Source organism: Rhinocladiella mackenziei, assembly GCF_000835555.1.
Source record: "Rhinocladiella mackenziei CBS 650.93 unplaced genomic scaffold supercont1.6, whole genome shotgun sequence".
Taxonomy (NCBI): domain Eukaryota; kingdom Fungi; phylum Ascomycota; class Eurotiomycetes; order Chaetothyriales; family Herpotrichiellaceae; genus Rhinocladiella; species Rhinocladiella mackenziei.
In genome coordinates this window covers 1,674,441-1,689,291 of record NW_013550599.1, presented here as the reverse complement: position 1 = coordinate 1,689,291, position 14,851 = coordinate 1,674,441, and the positions used below count along the sequence as shown (strand labels likewise).

At 51.1% G+C, this 14,851-nt stretch overlaps 6 protein-coding genes across 6 annotated transcripts; 3 read left to right on the top strand and 3 right to left on the bottom strand.

Moving 5' to 3' along the window:
* Positions 1–997: 997 nt before the first annotated feature.
* On the bottom strand, positions 998–2,690 carry Z518_08409 (uncharacterized protein; the record flags this gene model as incomplete). The annotated part of the gene is made up of 4 exons (XM_013414150.1): positions 998–1,977; positions 2,030–2,168; positions 2,239–2,399; positions 2,450–2,690. 4 exons carry the CDS (start codon positions 2,688–2,690, stop codon positions 998–1,000), a joined length of 1,521 nt encoding a protein of 506 aa, XP_013269604.1.
* Positions 2,691–4,271: 1,581 nt separating this feature from the next.
* Z518_08408 (uncharacterized protein) lies at positions 4,272–5,507 on the top strand (the record flags this gene model as incomplete). Its single annotated transcript, XM_013414149.1, has 3 exons — positions 4,272–4,415; positions 4,569–4,778; positions 4,839–5,507. The coding sequence occupies 3 exons, from the start codon at positions 4,272–4,274 to the stop codon at positions 5,505–5,507; spliced, it is 1,023 nt and encodes a 340-aa protein (XP_013269603.1).
* Positions 5,508–6,949: 1,442 nt separating this feature from the next.
* Z518_08407 (uncharacterized protein) lies at positions 6,950–9,270 on the top strand (the record flags this gene model as incomplete). The annotated part of the gene is made up of 3 exons (XM_013414148.1): positions 6,950–7,011; positions 7,072–7,557; positions 7,620–9,270. 3 exons carry the CDS (start codon positions 6,950–6,952, stop codon positions 9,268–9,270), a joined length of 2,199 nt encoding a protein of 732 aa, XP_013269602.1.
* A 438-nt stretch (positions 9,271–9,708) lies between these two features.
* On the bottom strand, positions 9,709–10,391 carry Z518_08406 (uncharacterized protein; the record flags this gene model as incomplete). Its single annotated transcript, XM_013414147.1, has 3 exons — positions 9,709–10,058; positions 10,119–10,217; positions 10,265–10,391. 3 exons carry the CDS (start codon positions 10,389–10,391, stop codon positions 9,709–9,711), a joined length of 576 nt encoding a protein of 191 aa, XP_013269601.1.
* Positions 10,392–12,248: 1,857 nt separating this feature from the next.
* Positions 12,249–12,566, top strand: Z518_08405 (uncharacterized protein; the record flags this gene model as incomplete). The annotated part of the gene is made up of 1 exon (XM_013414146.1): positions 12,249–12,566. The coding sequence occupies one exon, from the start codon at positions 12,249–12,251 to the stop codon at positions 12,564–12,566; it is 318 nt and encodes a 105-aa protein (XP_013269600.1).
* Positions 12,567–12,848: 282 nt separating this feature from the next.
* On the bottom strand, positions 12,849–14,586 carry Z518_08404 (uncharacterized protein; the record flags this gene model as incomplete). The annotated part of the gene is made up of 2 exons (XM_013414145.1): positions 12,849–14,215; positions 14,301–14,586. 2 exons carry the CDS (start codon positions 14,584–14,586, stop codon positions 12,849–12,851), a joined length of 1,653 nt encoding a protein of 550 aa, XP_013269599.1.
* Positions 14,587–14,851: the final 265 nt, after the last annotated feature.

Below are 14,851 nucleotides of genomic sequence, written 5' to 3'. Positions count from 1 at the left end.
AAGCCAAAGCTGACGCATCGATCGAACCGAACCGATTCGACTCGACCCGATTTTCAAGCATGTGCATATTCATGATTATGATCATGATCATGTCGGCGAGGCAAGGCAAGACATCGCCAGTGTTGTGTCCAATGAACCGACAACATTGTTTTTTTTTCAACATCATTGGCATCGGCTTGGGGTGGCACTCGTTCCGGATCGGCATATTTCGGCGTTTCGTCCGATCATTGAAACAAAATTTAAGGATCGGTTCAATATATTGCGTTGCACTGCGCCGTTGGAAGGCTAAAGCTAGAAGGGGGGACCTGGAAATGGAAATGGCTGAAAAATAAATTGCACATTGGACTCGGTCTCGGATAGAATTGTTTGATGTGACGCTGTGAGTTGAAACTCAGAATAATTCAGACTCGAACGGAGACTCAGACTCAGACTGTCTGGAGATTAGGGATATTGTCGATTGGGAACAAAAGACAAAGCAAATGAAATGAAATTCTGGACCACTTTAACGGTTCTGGTATCCACACACATGCTTCCTGGTATCTGTGTTGCTCGCGACAAATGGGTGTACAACCACCACCACCATTGGCCGAAAGTGTTCCGTCAGTATTTGCCAAACAAACATCAAACACTGGCTAGAGTTTTCAGGTGAATACTGGCATTGATCGCGCAACGGGTCGAGGTGCTTTATCTGCATATGGCAAGGAGAGCATGTCAGCCATCCACCCATCCAGCCCAGCCTTGCGAAGCATGAGTACAAGACCGACATTTTCGAGAAGAAAAGAGAAAAGGGAGATGGTACAAGGTAGCCCGTGAAGGAACTTTTTTTTTTTTTTCCCAATCGGGCGGGCCACTGAATCCATCAGCTCCAGCACTGCCACGCCAAGTTTGCTATTCCGGTCCAGTTTGTCGATGTCAATGTCGATATCACACCTTTTTTCTTTTCTTTGTCTACCACCCATCCTCTGTCACACCAACTTTCTTTCTCCTCTTTACTCGTCTACGGATACCACCTCCAATGAGGATGTCGTTCCATCAACCCATCCTCATCGAAATTAATCACACGATCCACAGGCGGGATTCCGGTCGCTGCATCTCGTCTGCGATTATCACGGACATTGATAATCGTTACGATCAAAGCGCCCAGACCCATGAAGCACGTACATGCGAACAATGTCCAAAATCCCGTCTTGTACGCTGGCCCATCTTTCTGAGGGAAGAGATAGCCCGTCGCAATGCCCATGGTGGAGCCAAAGGACTGGTACAAGCCGGTGGCGATGCCCTTTTTGATATCTCCACAGCAGTTGCTGGTGATGTTGCCAAGAGTGAGCGTGACGGAAGACAAAATGCCGGTGATGATGAGAAATGTGGCCCCGTAGCGGACGTTGTTGTATTCGGCAGGGACGAGGACGAGCATTAGGTCACCTGCGGCGGCGATGATGGCGTTGACGACGAGGATGCCGGAGCAGGATTTGAGATGGTCGGACAGATGACCTACCACGAAGACCATGACGAAGGCGACACAGTAAGGGGGTGCCACCATAAGTTGGGCCTTGACTTTATTGAAGCCAAAGGTGTTCACGATGATGGGGGTGAAGGTGGCGATTGTGTAGGTTGAGATGACTTGCGACATGTAGATGGCGATGTTGAACCAAAGGCGCCAGTCTTTGAGCTGCTGGAGGACGACTATCCATTGAATTTTGCCGTGAGTGCGGTTTCCATCGCGCATCATGCGCCAGTCCGCCACGTCGCGCTCGCGGGGGGTCAGCCATTTCGTGTTGTGTGGACGATCGGGGAGGACCCAGAGGCAGGTTATGCCAAAGACGATGGTCAGGAGACCCTCGAGGATGAAGAGAATTTGCCAATTCTCAATGCTGGGGCTGTGGATGTGGGCAACACCATAGGCAATCCAGCCACCGAAGGCACCGGCAATAGGGGTTGCTGAGAGATAGACGCAGATTCGTTTGCCCCATTCCTGGTCTGTGGATTAGCTAATGTGGTCCCTCTGCTACGGGGTTGGGACTTGCAGCACGAGGGTATAGGACCGTTGTGAGATATGGAGCCCCTGAGATGAAAGCGGCTTCGAAGACACCGAGGAAAAATCTGATAGCATACATGCCTCCCGCACCTCCGGCAACGGCTTGGAGTGTAGCCATGATACCCCAGATAACCTATTGAGTTCCTGGTCAGCGCATAGCTCTGTGTGTATCGAATACATCGGCCAAACAAATGGTGACGTACCATCGCCCCCGCAAGGTATCGACTGGGTCGAACATACCGCATGCCGATATTGGTGACCAGATCCGCTACGCAAGTGCCGACAAAGAACATGCTGACAGCCAAGCTGAATTGTTCACCGGACATGTTGAGATCAGTCTTGATGTCCATCAGTGCGGCATTGCCTATTGGCAGGTCAACCAATGATCGGCTTTGGCAGTTTTTCGCAACTCACCCAGCGCTCCACGATCCAGCCACGTGAACATGTACAAGACGAGGAGGAAAGGTGGTAGACGCATGTCGATCTTTCGCTTAACCCGTTTCTCCTCTGCCGGTGTCACCGGGGGATCAAGGGCATTCATGCGTGCCACGAGTTGTTCGTGGTCTGGCAGTTTTTCCATATGAATGTCGTTTCCCTCCACCGTCATCTCTTTCGCCATGGTGATGGGCTCTTGCATATTGGCGACGCCAGACATGATGGATGTCGGTTCTTACTTTAGATGCGGCGCGGCAATAGGACGGTCAGACACGAAGGAGTTCTGTAAGGAAAGCTCTGTGTCTGATACGAGAGATGCAGCTTGGAGAGAAGATGAAGCTGGAGACATGTTTGACCCCAGACATTGCCCCGGTTATTTGAATGTTGTCTCCAGACCCTCCAGGTCGGAACAGATTATCAGTCCCCTCCATTTGGCAGCATCTACACCGTGCCGGCCCTCATCGGGGTAAAACACCGAGCGACATATGTGCGGATTGACAGTCTTTGATTCCAGAGCGGGAGAGATACGAGAGACTTGCCGAGTTGAACCATTGTGTTGTGGGGGTAGACTGCTCCACTCCGCACCTATAGAAGGTTGATCTTTTCTTTTTGGGCAGATGGACCGGCGGAAAACCATGGCTAGCTGTGATGATGGGCTGCTAAGAAGGGGTGGCATCTTTGTCCGCAGGAAATTAGAGGCATGTTCGCCTTGATACACTCCGCACGCCCAGACCGATGTGGGATGATAGCCTTTCGGGGAGGATATTGACGATTGGTTCTTTTAGATGGAGTAATGATCTCGAGAAGCCAGTCGCGCTGTGCATATGCATTTGGTCGTTTTGGCCGTTTTGGCATCCCCACTTCCAGCATTTCACTTTGCCATGTGTCCGAAGAAGTCGCCCACTGCCGGAACGGAATATTTGCCCACTCTTGCTGCATGTCCAAGGTTCACCATGGTGAATTAATTACCGAGCGACAGGAACTCTAGACCAGTATCATAGAGGTATCCGCGTCGTGGGAGGATCATGTGTGTTGCAGAGCTCATGCAGGGTTTCCCGATGTGGTGTGCATTCTGTTCCTCGCGAATCGAGGATGCAAGGCTGAACTTATATAAGATGGGCAAAAGCGATGGAATCACGGTGGTCTTTGCTGTTCTCTAAGATGATGTTCTTGCTAAAGCACAGAGGAAATAGTACTATGCTACGGCCTTACCTGCAACACACACAAGAGACAAATAGTTCATCATCCCATTTAACAGTCGCAGACGTTGCCACTTCGTATTCATCCAGGCTGGGGCTCCCCACTTCCCCCGCCCATATACCCCGCGGGGGGACGAGGCATCTCCCCATCCATACCCATGTATATACACAATTCGGACCGGAATGTCTATCATTGCCGCCCGAGCCGCGGGTTTACTTTTCCATTGATAAGTTTCTGATAGACCGAGCTGCCGGGTCTGTGAGAGGTTAAGGGACAGCCCCACCCGGTTGATGCGGTCGCGAACAAACAAGACACAGCCATCTCTTTCGCTCTACCTGCCTGGGTATCATCTTGTTTCGGATGAGATCAGATGAGATCAGATGAGATTGGATCAGGAGAACATCCTATCATCGAGTTTCATCCCGCGGGGGCGGCATTAAATTCATTTGATCTTCCATCTGTGACCTGGACACGGCCAAAGTTGCCTCATTGGACACCAGTCTTGTTACACGGAAAAGATTTAAGAAGACAAGATGCGCAGGACTTCAAGGCACGGCACGATCTCTTCGTTGGAAAACAATACTTTTGGTTGTTTTCTATCATGCCTCATGCCACGGACCCCGAGTACGAACATATTCAGCTTACGGAACTGGCGCCCACTTTCGGGGCCCAGGTCATGGGTGTAGATTTCTCAAACCCGGTCGAGAAAGAGGTGTTTGACGAAATTCTCAAAGCTATCACCCATGTGAGTACTATACACCACTTCCATTCCTCTTCCTTTCGCTTTTGGATATCCGCAAAATTATCTTGAATCGTTCTGAGATTGTTTCTTTGCGTGAATCCCTTCACTCAATGGCCAGAGCCTCTACAACACTCAATTTTTGTTGACTACATATAGTATGGCGTCCTTGTTTTCCGCAATGCCGGACTCGACGATGCCCGTCACGTCGCCTTTTCAAGAATGTTCGGAGAATTAGACGATATTAAACACTTCCTCGCTCTAGGACGCAAGAACAGATTCGCATTCGACGAGCTTTTTGATGTGAGTAATCAGGAGGACGACGGCTCTTTAGTGAAAATCGGAAGTCAGCGCCATCATTTGGGTCTCGTATGTTCTTTTCTCCTCTCTATCTCTCTGATCAAGGCCGCGTCAAATTGACAGTCAAAGGGCAATCTCATTTATCATACCGACTCGAGCTTCAACCCCCGACGGGCAGGGTACAGCCTCCTCCGTGCCCATTCGCTACCTCCACCAGGACACGGCGGTAATACGGATTTTGCGGACACGCGAGCCGCCTTTGACGATCTCCCCGAGGACCTGCGCAAGGAATTAGAAGAGAACGAATATATCGGCGCGCACAGTGTCTGGCACTCGCGCAAAAAAGCCGCGCCAAAGGATAGCAAATGGCTCGTCCATGTTGATCCGGAAAACTACTTCTTCGGCCGCCACGACGTGGTGCAAACTCACTGGCCCAGTGGGCGCAAGAATCTGTACATCGCCAATCACATGCACCATCTCGAATACAAGCAGCCGAAATCGGCAGATTTCATGGCCACGAAGGCTCAGCCTTTCGAGCGTGTCCCAGAGCCGTATGGCACGGAACTCATTGAACGTCTTCTCACGCATGCTACGCAGGATAAGTACTTGCTCAGCGTCGAGTGGCAGAATGAAGGGGACTTGCTCCTCTGGGACAACACATGCGTCATGCATAAGGCTGGTGAAGGGACTTTTATGGAGAAGTATGCTAGGGATATGAGACGATGTACGGTGCACGATGGAAGTAATGACGCTTGGGGGTATAACGACAAGAATGCGTCGAAGGTTGGGTTACCGTAGGGAGAAGAGATACGGACTGGATCGAAAGGGGTGACTGCTTGAAGTCGAGAGGGCTTTCGGTAGTTAGTTGCTAGTATGTTGCTTCATGTGACTTGTGCCCCTGACCGGGGGCTTTGGGGTTTTCAGCTTTCGATCGAGATCCTAGGCAGAGGTAAGAATATGATGGGTATTATATGGGTTTGAAGATCAGATGCTGTCCCCTCCTCGTCGGAGATGTGGACCTTATGCTTCAGAGCATGGGGTTTCTCGAACTAGAAATTAGTAGTTTGAGAGTCGTGTTACGATGTGGGCTCGAAGTTTGGCCAATGAAGCACCCCCCAGTTCGCTGCCATATTTTTCTGGCCGGAAGCATGGATTCTCCTCGACGGAAACGGTCTGGTCTTCTTTCGGGAGTCTTTCATCCGATCTGGAGTCGTCCCGTACCAGCCGTTTAGAGGTAAAGCAGTTCCCTATGCAGAACTTTGCTTTGAACCTAGTTGCAAACGGATAGTATAGGCACTTCCTTTTCTCTGATTCAGAGAAACATGGGAATTTTGACAGTATTGACTCTATTATCAATTATAATGAGGTGTACCAAACCTGGGACGAAAATCGTCGGCTCCTCTGCATTAGTCCAGTTGTATGAAGCGAGAAACTTGCAGCCCTCAAATTTGAATCTTAGCATCAAAGTTCGATTCAAGGTCATCAAGCTTTATGATCATGACCAATGCCCCTTTCGGTGTTAGGTTTTCCTCCCGTCCGTTCTTGCTGGCAGGAGAATAGTAGAGGGCGCACTGATAAAGTGGCATAAGGTGGCCAGCCGAAGGTCGCTCAATCTGATTGGGACCTTTCGGTGGAAGGATTGAAGTTGCCAAAATTCGAACCAGAGGCCATATACGGTTTTGTACCACCTCTCATCGCTGCCGGCCCTAGGCTCGGTCTTGATACACACACACACACACACACGCTTACACTTTTGAAACAGGCCATCGTTTCCTGCTACAATCGAATTACTTGGCTCGGCTGAAACAGGAGCAGCGATCATGTACAGACACACCCCCTTTGGGGGCCGGGAATTGACATTATTGGCCTCGTCAAACAGCGAGCGACCAAATGATCCTTGCTCGGTGTGCTTAATCCGCTTTTCTTCAAATGTCTGTGCTGCACGCGCCGGTGGCTTCATCGCCCGTTGAGGCCCTGATGCGACTCTAGGGCTTTGTTGGTGGGCCAGACGTCTTTCACCAACTTCAAGGCTGGTATAAGATAGCTACTTTGTAGCTTTCACCTAACGACGCTCCTTGTCACAGCCATCGATTGTTCCTCAAAGCGCCCAATACACACCATGTTGCCTGAGATTATGGACCGATAACAAGAGTCCATTGTGCACCCAAAACCGCCTCCCCCCCCCCACAAAATGAGTTTTTCTTTCATACACTGCGTGTATCTTCACAGCCCGTCGTCTCATGGGGTATCATCAGGATGGGCAGGTCCCAGAATGGATTTCATTGAAAGGAACTGATAACAGGTATTTCTGAACCTCAATCCAGCTCTTCCACCGTGTCCGGCTTATGCTTAGATATCGCAGGGGCAAAGTCTCCCTCACCGAACAATTAGAGGAGGACCATGAAATAGTCGAGTCGAAGTCTCGCCTACTTACATTAGGACAATCACCATCAAACCGCTCAGGATGGCGAAGAGGTTTCCCTGTCGCCATATGTGCTGTTGTAATCGTCCTGGTGATCAATATCGCATTTGGAATCTGGGCCTTGATCCATGGGCACATGCACAGCGGAGTAGGTACCCTTTCAGAAGGTCAATGCTCCAGAATCTCCGACTACAGTCTGTACATTCATCTGCTTATCAACGTGCTGAGCACCGCCTTGCTTGGTGCTAGCAATTACGCCATGCAATGTCTCGCAGCGCCAGATCGCGGAGAAGTCGACAAAGCCCATGCACGAGGCGATTGGTTGGACATTGGTATCCCAAGCCTCAGAAATCTCGCCCGCATCGACAAGAAGCGAGTCAAGCTATTGATTGTACTGGGAATATCCTCGGTTCCTTTACACCTACTGTGAGTTCCTCCTAATCCACAGGACATAGCAAGTACCCATCCTAACAACCACCGGATTTCAGCTACAACTCCGTCATTTTCAAGGTCATATCAGCCAACGGCTACGCCGTGGCCGTTGTCACACATGGATTCGAAAGTGGCGCCGCCTTCAACAGCACCCGACCTAACGACCTGTATGTGCTGCCTAGCAATCAAAACGGGACGTTCAGCAACCCATCCTTTCAGTCGCTCCCGTCAGACTACCCCTTCACACAACTTCAGGACAACGTGTCCGGCCTAGACCGCCTGTCCAACGCGGACTGTATGGACGCGTACCGCAACTCCATCCTGACGAACCGGCGCAACCTGTTCGTAATCACGGCGAATAACACCTACAACGACGGCTCCCTCGTGACTTGGACCGAGAGCCATCCATACGATCGCGACCGACCAGCCTTCGATCCTCTGGGCTGGATATGCATCTTCCTACCCAAATACAACGGCCTCCACTTCAGCGACCAGCCACGATGCAACGTCCAAGACGTGATTGGCGAAGCAGGGACCTGGAGCATAGCCGACTATCCCGTAGACTACTGTCTGAGCCAGCCGGTGGAGGAGCGCTGCCAAATGCAATTCAGCCTGGCGATCCTGATTGTCGTAATCTGCTGCAACCTGGCCAAAGGTGTAGCCATGCTTCTCGCCACGCGCATGCTCAGCGACCGCAACCTCATGACGGTCGGCGACGCCGTGGCTTCCTTCCTGGACGCCGAAGACGGCACAACCCACGGACTATGTCTGATGTCCAGGGACGACATCCCCGCCAACCTCAGCCATTACCGGACATCACGACTGCACAGGCCCGCCGTCTATAAAGCTCGACGTCGATTCTTCTTCCATTCCGCAAGTCCCGCACGCTGGGTCATCTTCGCGATCCTTTCCACAGCCGCCCTCGGTGCGACAGGCTATCTTCTGGGCCAAGGCATCGCGGGTCTCAAATGGCTCAGATTGCCAGTGTCATTGTCGGCGCTGGCCAAAATGGGCTTGGGGTCCGTCTCTGCCGACACGCTTGTGCGACTCGGTGGCAGTATCGGCGCGAACAACAGCCTCGTCGGCTACGTGCTGCTCGTCAACTTGCCCCAACTGATCGTGTCGAGCATTTACCTGCTCTACAACGCCCTGTTCACCACCATGACGCTGTCGAGTGAGTGGTCCAGTTTCGGTACGACCCGCCAGACCCTGCGTGTCAGCCGTCCCCAATGCCCCCAGCGCTCGACCTTCTATCTGCAGCTCCCCTACAGATACGCGATTCCGCTGCTGGTCGCTTCGGGGACGCTGCACTGGCTGATTTCGCAGTCCATCTTCCTCGTCCGGGTCCGCATGTTCGACTTCTTCGGCGACGACGATCCCGAGCACTCCATCACCACGGCCGGATACTCGTGCATCGCCATCATCCTGGCCATCGCCCTGGGCAGTACGCTGGTGCTAGCCTGTGCACTGCTGGCGCTGCGGCCTTTGCCCGATACCGGTCCGCCGCCTGGCCCAAATTGCAGCCTTATCATCAGCGCTGCATGCCATCCGGACGTGAGCGAGCGGGACACGGACTCCAGCGTGCCTCTCTCGATGCGAGAGCTCCAATGGGGTGCCACCATGCACAAAGGAAGTGCCACTGTAGGGCATTGTACATTTTCTAGCGGACCGGCGGAGCCTCCCCTCGTAGGCAACAAATATAGCTAACAAGTAGCGTTTGCTGCTGTTTCTACGAGCCCTCACTTGAATCCGTGGCAGGGACGCACGATGAGACGGATGTATTCCTGAATGCACAGAGGGAAACGATGATCTGATATTCGGAGCCAAGATGCCAATATACTTCAGACACCATGAAAGATATATATGTCCACTAGAAACTCAGGATAATGCCGTTGACAACGTGGACTCTGGCAGACATGCACAAATCAACCTCACCTACACTACTTAGTGCGGGTGCAAAATCCTCGCTGTCGTTACCCCGTAGTTCGGAGAAGTCAAGTTATGACCACGACTGATCATTCTTCAAGGTCCCCTGGCAAGTCGTTCCTGCGTCATTGCTAGCAATATTTCTGGTATTGTATCCTGCGTCGCACGAATGGTCAAGCGGAACATCTGTCATCGAGTCAGTAAGCCTCTGATTGTCACTCATCTCTGTCGCCGGGTCTTGAGGCTAAAAGTACTCTGTGCTCCCAGCGGCCCTGCGCCAAATTGACGCCAGCGCTTGAAAAAGTCTTCTGACGAGAGTTCCGAAGGGTCCATGAATCGATGAGCCAGGATTGGGAGTTCCAGGGCATACCCCTGAAGCGCGCCGGCAAGATATGATATTCGGATCTTAGGTGGTTCCGAAAAAGGGGCTACTGACGTACATACTATGGTTTCTTGAACTTGAAAGTCAGCTTCAACATGCGACTCCGGTAGACTCTTTGTGTCAATTTTCAGAGCTGGTGCGGATTTATTGTCGAGAGTGGTTGTAAATGATCCGATGGCAGATGATGCTTTGTTGGTGAAGTAGAGCTTGATCACACCCAAATGTCCACGGTATTCTGCTCACATACCAACCTGGATCTGAGGGTCTTCATAGAGGACGCCTCTATTAGAAAAGTACATCTGTTCGTACCCAATCTCCCAGTCCGGCGATAAATGAGCTGCGCTGGCTAGTTGGGCACTGTCACATTTTCGGTGTGGCCATTCATATCCAGACCTTCAAGGTCCTCTGATGCACCGGTTACTCCATTCTGTATTCCACCAGCATGTCCGGATTCTGTGCCATTGGCACTTGGTTTGGCACGGCCATTGACAATGGTGGTGAACGTCCGCTTACGACCCATCGGCTGAGCCAGAAGTATTTCTTGCTTGTCGGCGTTGGTGTCCTTTCCGCCAACGAGCCACGTCCTTCGCTCACGGATGCCCACACTTTTCTTGTGGGGTCTCGGAAGCAGGATCGAGGCTTTCTCTCAGAGAATGGCGGCATTTCGTCGCAAATGGTCCGCAGCAGATCGTCTGTTGGCATCGTCGCAACCGCAAGGTATTGTATTCGCAAGCCCTTTGCTGCAGTTCGGAATCAGGCGAATGGCTGTAGAATTGGAACTTCTGCAATAATTGGGGTTTGATCTCGGGAAATAGCTTGACAAATTTGATGAATGTAGACATCATAAGGGCCCTAGTGGCGTCCGGAGTCGAGATCATCTTCGTTTGCAGCACCATCAATTGTTCAATTGGGCCGCATCCCTTATTATCTGCAATGAGATGCCCGAACTCTCCGAGAACGTACCCGCCGATCTTTACAAGAATGCTACTTTTTTCTGCTATGATAGACTGTGCGTTACGATACGAACGGTGCAAGTTGCAATATTGCCAAGCCAATAGGCTCACGTGACAATGCCAAGCAACATGTCACGTGACTAGATCCTGAGGCTAACCAATTAGAGGGCTTCATTTTGGCCCTCAAGGACTAGGACGAATGGGGACGTTCGTCCTGCCAAACACTGCGTTCGCTTATCTCTAAACCAAATTTCAGATTTCCTCAGATGAGCTAGGCAACTGTTCCCTGTATCGCAACCTTCGTATGGAATAGTATTAGCTCTTCCTCTCCTACGACCTTCATTTACAAGCTCAGGGCCCAGCAGCCAGTGACTTGTCTAGCCCTATGAGTGAACTAGGCCAAGAGACCCCACCAGACGACCTGAGATGCTCTGTTGCTCTGTGATGGCAGGGCATCAGAGCACCGTAGAACACGGGGATTCTCGATGTCACGACTCCTCTTGAGGAGAAGGCATTCGTGGTCAACTTCGTTAGTTTATTATAAGTATAACGTAGATTATATGCGAATGCAACACTCAACTGCTCACCCAAAATCTGCGAAATTCGTAACGAAATATCTTAACCAATTCTATATAGTAATACCCAGAACTTTATAGATCCCCATAGACCCTCATAATCACAACTCCCATTCCACCAAAATTCCAGGATCCAATGAAATCAACGAGAGATATCATGGTTTCAAATTTGGCATTGAGATATTTTCCAATGGCTGAGATATTTCGTTGCGAATTCTGCGAATGGTGAAAAATTGAGTGTAGCACTCGCTTGGGTGTTGCACTCGCATTGTGATCGATGTTAACTAGGGAATGGATCGGGGCACCAAATTCGGCTAACTACTGTCGAGCCAATCACGTAAGCACATGGCTTGGCATTATCACATGACCACGTGGACACTCCCCTTGCCGCACCGCCCTCGGATCCAGTCTGTGGACCATATGCCCGGGGGCCACCCTACTCGACATGATCCACGCATCAGATCCAGTCTATAGACCACCCAGAGAAGCTCCATTGATCACACTCGACATACTGTAGTTCATGAACTAGATCCGATGAAACACCACCGCCATTGGATCCAGTTTATGGACCACCTACTTTTCTATTCCATTAGCTTCTTCCGGCAAGTAATACGACTTATCCAACAAATTTTCTGGGCATCTTCTGTGATATATCTCATGGCTTACCTAGGTAGTATTAGCTTGAAGCAGAAATGTTGCAAGAAACAGAAGCTACTGCAGAGTCCGACATGTATATATAAAAGGTCAAAGTGATGGCATTGTCTTGAATACCTTTACCAGCAACAATCATCCTTAATACAGCTCGAAAGTCTTTACAAACCTCTCAATATGAAGTGCACACCTATTACAATGTCTAGTCTAGCGACTCTAGCAGCTCTTATCAAATACGTTTCCGCCGCACATTGCGATGCGACATACACCCTAGTGAACTCTTATGTGGTTACAACCTCCGGTGTGCCAAACATTCCTCAGACCTGTGGCTGGCTCTGGGACAATCTGGAGGAATTCCCAGGCTGCGAAGCATTATCGGACGTTTACTGCGGTGGTACAAATGGAAATCTTAAATGGACGCTGACCGCATCTTGGGCCTGTGATGCTCCCAAGATCGAGTCTAGTTGGTGGGATAGTACGGGAAATAAATATGGTGCCATTGACTGCGCATCGTGATGGGTTGGCTGAGGGAGTCGTTGTTGAAGAAATGGTGACCAATCGTTCACGACAGACTGGGATATTTTGCAACACTCACTCAAATGGCTGTATCACCATCGACAGGCAACAATGGTGACGTACGCTCATTGGATAGACATATAGATGGGCTCTATCCTACACTCATTAGGAGAACCAGAGCACTCTTTCAATTCAAGAAGTTTGACACTATTTGTATCTCGAGAAGGCTGCGTGGAGTAGCAAAGACAACCTCTTCCTGATAGAAATAGTGTCTCCCGTCCCTTACTCCATGATCGCCACATGGTCTGCCACGGTGAACTTGGCGCTCGTCTTCTTCCTGACCATATCAACAGTGACACCCTCCGCCGTCTCCGTTAACAGAAGTCCCTTCCCTCCCTTCCGATCGACTTGAAATACCGCGAGCTCGGTAATGATCGTACTTACGACGCTCTTGCCCGTGAGCGGCAGACCGCACGTATCCACGATTTTACTCCGGCCATCTTTGTCGGCGTGGTATGTACAGACAATAATCTTCGTCTGGTCCGGATTACTGACCAGATCCATCGCGCCGCCCATACCGTTGAATGCTTTGCCGGGAATGATATAGTTGGCAAGATCCCCTGACGCAGAGACTTGGAGGGCACCGAGGAGAGAGACATCAACGTGCCCGCCGCGGATCATACCGAAAGATTCAGCCGAGTCAAAGGTTGATGCACCCGGGACGAGTGTGACCGCCTCTTTACCGGCGTTGATAGTATCAGGATCCGCGGCATCACGAGAGGGAGGATATGGACCCATCCCGATGATTCCGTTCTCCGATTGTAACCAGACTTTCGTGGAAGGGGGCAAAAACGATGGCGCCAGCGTCGGAATTCCCACGCCCAGATTGACGTAGAATCCATCTTTCAACTCCTTGGCAGCGCGGCGGGCGATACGGTTCCGCTTCACGGCATCGTCGGTTTGCTCTGCTGCCGGGTCCTCGGAATGTGACGCCAGGACGAGTTTCTCGATATGCTTGTCCGATGTCGCCGGACAGATGCGGTCGATGTATATGCCTGGAAGATCGACGTGATCTGGGTCCAGGGATCCGATGGGTAAGATATTCTCTGCCTCGACAATCGCTAGTTTCGCGGCCTTGGGCATGAGCACACCGTACGTCTTGGTCGTGGAACGGAAGATACAGTTCCCGGCTTCGTCGACTTTCCATGCCCGCACGATCGCCACGTCGCCCTTCAGCGCTGTCTCCATCATATATGTGCGTCCGTCGAAGATGCGTGTTTCGCGCGGCCGACCGGGTTCCACGATCTCGTGTTTGTCTGTCTGTTGATCCTTTGGGCCGAGACGGACGGGAATACCACCTGTTTCGATCAAGGTGCGAGCACCCGTCGCTGTGAAGAAGGCAGGGATCCCGGCGCCAGCGGCACGAAGACGTTCGGCAATCGTGCCTTGCGGACATAGTTCAATGGCCACTTGGCCGTCGTGATATTGCTTACCAAGTGACTTGTTGTTTCCGATAAAAGAGACCACCATGCGAGAAATCTGTCCCGTGGAAGTGAGTTTGGCAAGTCCATGTTCTCCAGCTCCGGCATTGTTAGAGACGACGGTGAGATTTTGAGTGCCTTTCTTCCGAATTGCGTCGATGAGAGTCTCTGTAGCCAAGATATTAGACCCCGGAAGTACTCATGGCGACGTCTAAAAGAGGTTTAATACATTTTGCTGGCAGTATTTACATACCTGCCACTCCACAGAGTCCAAAACCAGCGCTCAATATCGTAGTCCCATCCTGCAGATCTGCGATGGCATCGTCTGCGCTCTTGAATACCTTGGACGAACTCCGATTATGCTGCGATTCTTTCTGTGTAGAGAGGTTTGCTTGCTCTCGAGGAGTCGGCCTAACAGTGAACCCTTGTCTTCGTATCAATATCCGGGTTTGGAATGATGTTATTAACGTCTTTGATGTCCCATGGTGGACGCCGCTCGAGGCCGCTCTCTGCGAGTATGCTTCCAGAAGAAAGTACATGGGGGCTCAGGTCGAGTAACACTTTCTTGAGAGGAACTTCTGGACAGCGAGGAGAAGTGCGGAGAGATATATCTCGGGGTGGACACTGACACTGTATCAGGCCGCATGAGCTCCGACTGTGTGGGGAGATGGCAGAGGTGGGGCTGGCGGCTATCAGGCTTTACCAAAGGCCGTGATCCTGTGTTCTTTGCGCCGATCCATTGTGCAAAAGTACACATTTGAGTAGTGTCAGGTTCTGCACCGTTCAGTGCGAAAGGTAGTTATG